General features: G+C 41.9%; 2 protein-coding genes across 2 annotated transcripts; both read right to left on the minus strand.

Moving 5' to 3' along the window:
• Positions 1–3,353: 3,353 nt before the first annotated feature.
• LOC106328896 lies at positions 3,354–4,270 on the minus strand. The gene is made up of 4 exons (XM_013767436.1): positions 3,925–4,270; positions 3,776–3,839; positions 3,604–3,675; positions 3,354–3,519 (listed from the first exon to the last, which is right to left on the minus strand). The coding sequence occupies exons 1-4, from the start codon at positions 4,093–4,095 to the stop codon at positions 3,458–3,460; spliced, it is 369 nt and encodes a 122-aa protein (XP_013622890.1). The 5' UTR covers positions 4,096–4,270; the 3' UTR covers positions 3,354–3,457.
• A 52-nt stretch (positions 4,271–4,322) lies between these two features.
• Positions 4,323–5,946, minus strand: LOC106328895 (transcription factor bHLH47). Its single transcript, XM_013767435.1, has 5 exons — positions 5,793–5,946; positions 5,476–5,565; positions 5,295–5,398; positions 5,023–5,150; positions 4,323–4,921 (listed from the first exon to the last, which is right to left on the minus strand). Exons 2-5 carry the CDS (start codon positions 5,532–5,534, stop codon positions 4,511–4,513), a joined length of 702 nt encoding a protein of 233 aa, XP_013622889.1. The 5' UTR covers positions 5,535–5,565; positions 5,793–5,946; the 3' UTR covers positions 4,323–4,510.
• Between the last annotated feature and the right edge of the window lie 360 nt (positions 5,947–6,306).

A 6,306-nucleotide genomic window follows, 5' to 3' on the forward strand; every position in this document is an offset into this window, starting at 1 on the left:
ATTGGATAGAACAAAATTCTATTAATTGCAGAATTCGAGGATGAATTCATTCCAAGTGTGGGAGACTTGTAGCATCCCCGTCCCGCAGTCTGAACTGGATCAATCCAAGGTCGGACTGATCAGACGGGACAGACATGTTGGACATGTCATCTGGATGGTACTGGTCAGATTAAGACAATACTGTTTGTCCGAACATAGCAGTTGAGCTTGTCGGACTAAGCTGGACGGATTCAGGCAAGGCAGTTGGGCTTGTCATTCGAGATCAATTAGTCAATGTGTGGACTGACTGGTGTACATTCTGACGGGAACGGATACTGAGCTTAACATGAAATGATTAGCCAAGGAAAATGTCGGGAACGGTTACTAAGTTACCGGAACAGTTACAAGACGGTTCCGGGTGGTTACTGGACTGCTTAACTGACTGGGACGGTTTACGGACAGTTGAGTTCTGGTACTGCTAAGGCGGTTATATAGAGTAGTTGGAACTGCCAGGAGTTACTGGGGAAACCGTCAAGGACGGTTACAGACTGATAAGAAGGAGGGCTGGTTTTTACACACGAGTTTCTGGACAGGAAAAATGGAGAGAAAGAAGAGAAAAGAACCGAGAGTTCAGAGAGACAGATCCGAAACAAGAGAGCATGACCGGATGGCCGATCTGAGCCTCTATTGGGGTCGCGAGTCTATCTGGCTCGTCGGCGATGTGTCCCTGTTCTGTATACGGATCAGGTCATGACTGATGCAACCGAGAGGCGATGGATAATGGATCGATTGGGTAGAGATCGTCACTGAGTAGATGTCGGCTTGGTCTGAAGCCAAACAAATGACGAACTGGACAAGAGCAGATGTAGTACGAGATCGGCAGGGTCATGTTGGACGGGATGGTTATGGCTTATACCGGAAGACTGACTGGTAAAGAGAGTCGGTTCTGATGGAAGGCGATCAGAAGGATGACCGCGTATATTCAAGTTGTGTTGGCTGTGCTGACGGCGTATGAGACGTGGTGGGAATAAATCTCTTTAGTGCGCTGTGATTATCGGCTGGATGGGTGTGGAACGTGATATTGGCGGTTAGGGCTCGGATCGAGTCTTAGCGTTCTGTACCGGCTATGGTATAGGCCGAATCTTGATGGATTTGCGTTGACTGAACCGAGACTTGTACTGGGTGGATGCGTGTTGTTACTGACTAAATATGGGACTGTGGAGCCGAGTATGTACTGTCTGATCAAGTTATGATCAACGATTGGTTTTGGGGCGCTAAGCATGACTAGCGTACTGTCTGTTCTGGATGTCTGGTTGGAGACCAAGCCGTCTCTCTTTGTTTACTTGGGTCACGTGGGGATGGTTGGCTGAGTGACTAAGGAACAAGGAGATTCAGTTAAGTATCTGATCGAGCTGACTGGATAAGACGGATGGGAAGCAGGAAGACAGTAAGGAAGGAGTGTATGGATGGATTATCAGATAACAAAGCATCGAAGCAGTAAGGTACATGTTTATTATGCTGTGATTACTAGCAGACTGCTAAGTTGCTGGATTAGATTTAGCGAACCCTGTGTACTGAACTGAACCTCTTAGAGGAAAGCTGGTTAAAAATCGTAAGTAAAAGGAATATTTCGTAAAAGGCCAGTTTGGGTCGGGGCAAGCGAACTGAGGACGAACCGGCGGTAAGGGAAACCGGGTCAGGGCCTTTCACCATCCCCTCTTTTTTTTTGAACAAATAAAGGTTAAACCCGGGTCTATTAAAGACACAGACCTAACCCCGGGTGGAGGTACAGCCCACGGATAGACCCTCCCCTGGGCATTCAAATGAGCCGAAAGCAATAGTCCATATTCGTGTGGCCAGCGGGTTTCGAACCAGAGTTCTCCGTATCGGGCATATTCCCTCAAGGGCCACTAGACTACCACCGCTGGTTTTTCTTTGCCTCTCCCGATCTGCTCAACATTAGTCGAAATGCATGCGATTCTGGATCTGCTCGTTTGTCACCGGAGACTCGTTTTGTGGTCAAAGGAGACATGACGGCGGCTGTGGAAAAGCGGCGAGACTATGGAGCTGCTGATGTGGGGGAGGTCAGCTTTTAGGGTTGAAGAGGTCGCCAGATCTAATTTTCTATTTTTCAGATTTGTGGTGACCTTTTCGCGACGACGGCGCGTGACCTCAGTGGGAGCCCTTCTCCGCCTTAGATCTGCCTCCCTTTGCGGCAGTGAGAAGAACGGAGGAGTGAGTGACAAGCGGCGGAAGATGGTTTGTAACTCCGGTTCTCGGAACAACGTGTCGCAAGGTTAACGGCGCCAGAGGAGTCAACCGGAGGAGTTAGCTTTGCTGATGGTACACGGTGGGGCCCTACTTTCCAGCGCCGGCGGTGGCTCTGCGTCTTCGTCGGTGGTACGAGTCTCGCACCATTTGAAGCTAGGTTTTGCTGAGCCGGTCCCGTTTTTGTTATCGTCAAGTCCGACTTTTCAATACGACCGTGTGTCGTCTTTTCCGGCTTAGGAGCGGGACATGAAGTTCGGTGGTGGTGGGTCTAATCCAGAATGCATCGGGAGGTGTCGAAGTGTTGATCTGTGTTTAGCACTCTTATCTTTCGGTGATTAGCACATTGTTCTTGTAATTAGTTGTCTGGATTAGACGTTATCCCTGTCGGATGTAAGGTCCTCGTCTCACGTGGTCGAATGTAGGTGGCTAGGAAGTGGCTCTCCCTAATAGTAGGTAGAGTTCATCTAATCGGGGTGAAATGGGCAACAAACATCAACCAGGTAGTGTAGGATCCAATCAAGTGATCTTAAGAGATACTAGGTTAGTTTGTTTGTCCTTGTGGTTCAATCTATATGAAGTTTAAATCATGTGTAACTCTTGTTGGTGAATGAAAGTTGAAGTTAGAGTTTAAAAAAAAAAAATCTATTAGATAAAAGTGTTGTAAACCTAAAAAAATTTCTGAGTCGAAGAAAATTGAGAGGGAGTCAAACATTCAATGTGAGAGAAGCATTTATGAAAATAGAGTACTTCTAATAACAAAAAGTAATACATTTTGGTTTTAGAAGAGCATTGACGGATAGAGAAAGACTACTTCTAAGAGCATGTCCAATGGTTAGAGCCCTTAATGGATTCTAACCATTAGTTTAATTATTAAATGAGTACTTTATGAAGTTAAGATCCTTTGTTACTATAATTAGTTTTGTGAAGGTCCAATGGGAGAACCCCTTTGAAGTTCTTAAAAAAAAAAATTTAGAAGGTGAATTATTAAATTTAAATTTTATAAAATTTATAAATGATTGGATTTCATATAATTTAAACAAATATGACATAAAACATATTAAAAATAGAAATACAAATCTATAATTATAAATTTTAAACAAATATGGAAGAAAAGCATAAATAAAAATTGGTAGACGAGTTCAAATATAATTATAAATTTTAATCTCATTGTTTGAAGAAGCTTTTCTCCATTACTCATCGAAGGTGCTTAAGAAACCACCAATGAAACCAGCTCCATTGCATTCTCCACACAAAACCTCCTTTTTACCTCTGTCCACAAGAAATTGAAGAGGATACTAATTTATGAGTTTGTATTGTTGTGGTGGTGAAGGAAGGAGAAAGAGTTATGCAAACCTGCAAAGGCAACAGAGGCTGGTCCAGCTTTAAACTGCCCATTAAAATGATCAGTCAAGTTCACACCACCTCCTTTGCATTGAGAACATGCCACAGCACTTTTATTTCACAAAATCTTTGTCAGGTTTTTAACTAATTCAGTTGTAGAAAGAAACTAATAGAGCACACTTACCATTCCCTTCACAGTTTTGATAAACAATGCTGCTCGATTTAGTAGCCTGAGTACCGTTTGTGGCCTAATGTTGATTCCAAAAGATAAAAATAATTAATTTTCAGAATGCGATTTGGTGTATAAGAACAGAATTTCGTAATAAAACTGACCTGAATCTCAAAACTTTTGGATTTGGAAGTCTGAAATACTTCTTTCTTCTGAGCCAACTTCTTATCACCAATGGGGAAGAAGTGAGTAGGTTTAACACTGTTGATGGGAGATTGAAGGAGGCAAAAGGTAGGAGGAGGAGGAGAAGAGAAGAAGCCGAGTGAATTCGCCATCTCTGCTTCTGTCTTTCTTCTTACACACTCGATAACAGATAAGACGCTCTCTTCTCTGTTATAACAGTTTGCTAACCATTTGAACCAATCCAAACCAGAACCAATTCTTATACCGGTTTTCTACAGTTTCACATATTACTTTCATTTTTTTTTTTTTTTTTCAATTTATGGAAAAACTTTGGCATATTCCTTTATAGTGGCTGTTTTAGTATCTTAGGACAAGAAAACAACGAAGGTTAGAGCTAATTATTTCCTTAACTTTTCTCAAACGACCCCATAAAGAGCCATAAACTTTTCTGATCCTATGGACAAACCACAAAAACAAGAAATGGCCAAGGCCAAAACCCACAAGGACACTAGACGAAGCTAAATACAAAAACCAAGAGTCCTTCACAAATTTCCCTGCCCAAGACTCTCATTCATTAGCTTTTAGACGCTCTCCAAGTAGCCGAGAAGGCCACGACGAGTCAGCCGCGTTAGCATATCTTGGACACGGCTTACTCACATTTGAGCTATTATACATCAGAGGCGCTTGTGTCTGGAGATCAGGTTGCATCGGAAGAACAAGAACTGTAGCACCAGGAGGAGTCGCAGCAGAAGATTGTTGATAGCCCGCCGCGCCTTGGAAAATGGGAAGTCCTGAAAACTGGGATGCAAGCTCGGCATGTTGTTGATAGTGATGATGATGATGGTACTCAGGCGCAGGAGAGGTGTTCAAGTCTGGTTTGGACTGATTCACTTTTGCTTCTATCTCGGATTGTAGTCTAGAGATCTCGCTCTCGAGCACTGATGTTTCTTCCTTGAGCTCATTCTTCTCTGTCGTTACCTACACAGTTTCCATCACACAAAAAAAAAAAAACAACTAAAGACTGTTGAAGCTGCATCATTTGTCTATAAAGTCTTAGCTTCTTTAGAATAGTGGCTTACGTAGTTAGATTCAGAGAGGAGAGAAGTGTGCTCCTTTCTAAGGGACTCAATCTCACCAAACACGTCCTTCAAGAATCGAGTAGCTTCACACAGTACCGAAGCTTTTCCACTGTTCTGCTGATTCAGCTCTGAGAAAATAAAAAAACGTTCCTGGTTATACGACTATAGCTAACACCATCTTATTATTCAAAATGTAAACCGGTTACAGCCTCTCAACTCAAGCAAATTGTTCATTCAAATCAATGGAAAACAATCTTGGATGTGAAATATACCAAGCGAATCAGCTAATTCGATGAAAAGCTCATTCAAATGCTCGCGCTTAAGCCTCTCCCTAACAGCCTTGTTAATCCTTTTCGGTACTTTACCTTTTCTAGACCTGTTGCAGCCAGAAAAAGATCAATCAACAGAAAAAAAAAAAAAAAAAAAAAAAAAATTTTTAAAAAAATCTCACACCTTTCATCTACAGAAGCATTGGCTTCATGAGTCGATGTGGAAGGAGTTTTTGATCCCATCTTCTTCTTGCTTTAGTAAGAGCAGAGTCACCTGTAATTTAAAAGAAAAGCGATTGGTTCAAAGCAACCCAATCAATCAATGTTATAATCTTATAATAATCAATGAATCTGACAAGAAAAACATAGACTTTATGAAATTCGTCTATTGATTCCTCAAAAATTCTCACTTTATCAAATCAAATCAAGAACAGTGAAGAGTTTTCGAAAAGAATCAGAGCTAACTTCTTCAGAGACACCAAAGCGTAAAAGCAGATCTACCTCTCTCTCAGGCCTATGCGGGAAGATAACTCCTTTGATAAGTCGTCGGAAATTGCTATGACGATCAGGATTCGAAACGAGTAAATTGAGATAGATAACAAAAAAAGCTATAAGAAAGGAGGAGGGCGTGTGGGGGAAAGGAGGAGGCGCGTGGAGAACACAGTGGAAGTGGTGCGTGTAAATGAGCTCGACATGTGCCTTTCGCTTTCCCACCTTTGTCGTCTTTTATTACGTTGCGTGCCACTACAAGCTCATTCATTATTGACACGTCATCGTATATTTGCAATTAAAAATGTAATCGAGTCGAGTGGAGTCTTTTTCTTCTATTTATGAAATTAATTTTCTAATACAAGGTTTATTACATATTCATTGTGCGAAATATTTGACTACGGTTTATCTCTTTCACCATAAGAAAATAAATATTTAAAAAGAAGCATTAGTGGCCGGTTTTGACTTTTTAAAACGTAGGGGAGGCGTGTGGGGGTCAACGTGATGGATAACAAAGGCATGGAAT

The sequence above is a fragment of the Brassica oleracea genome, chromosome C3 (genome assembly GCF_000695525.1).
Source record: "Brassica oleracea var. oleracea cultivar TO1000 chromosome C3, BOL, whole genome shotgun sequence".
Lineage (NCBI taxonomy): Eukaryota > Viridiplantae > Streptophyta > Magnoliopsida > Brassicales > Brassicaceae > Brassica > Brassica oleracea.

Coding starts and splice junctions, on each gene's coding strand:
- LOC106328896 (XM_013767436.1), bottom strand. CDS start 4,095: ATGGCGAATTCACTCGGCTTCTTCTCTTCTCCTCCTCCTCCTACCTTT. Junction 3,676..3,775: donor TCAAAACTGTGAAGGGAATG/GTAAGTGTGCTC, acceptor CTCAATGCAAAG/GAGGTGGTGTGAACTTGACT. Junction 3,520..3,603: donor AGCCTCTGTTGCCTTTGCAG/GTTTGCATAACT, acceptor TCTTGTGGACAG/AGGTAAAAAGGAGGTTTTGT.
- LOC106328895 (XM_013767435.1), bottom strand. CDS start 5,534: ATGGGATCAAAAACTCCTTCCACATCGACTCATGAAGCCAATGCTTCT. Junction 5,151..5,294: donor CGAATTAGCTGATTCGCTTG/GTATATTTCACA, acceptor TTATTTTCTCAG/AGCTGAATCAGCAGAACAGT. Junction 4,922..5,022: donor TCCTCTCTGAATCTAACTAC/GTAAGCCACTAT, acceptor GAAACTGTGTAG/GTAACGACAGAGAAGAATGA.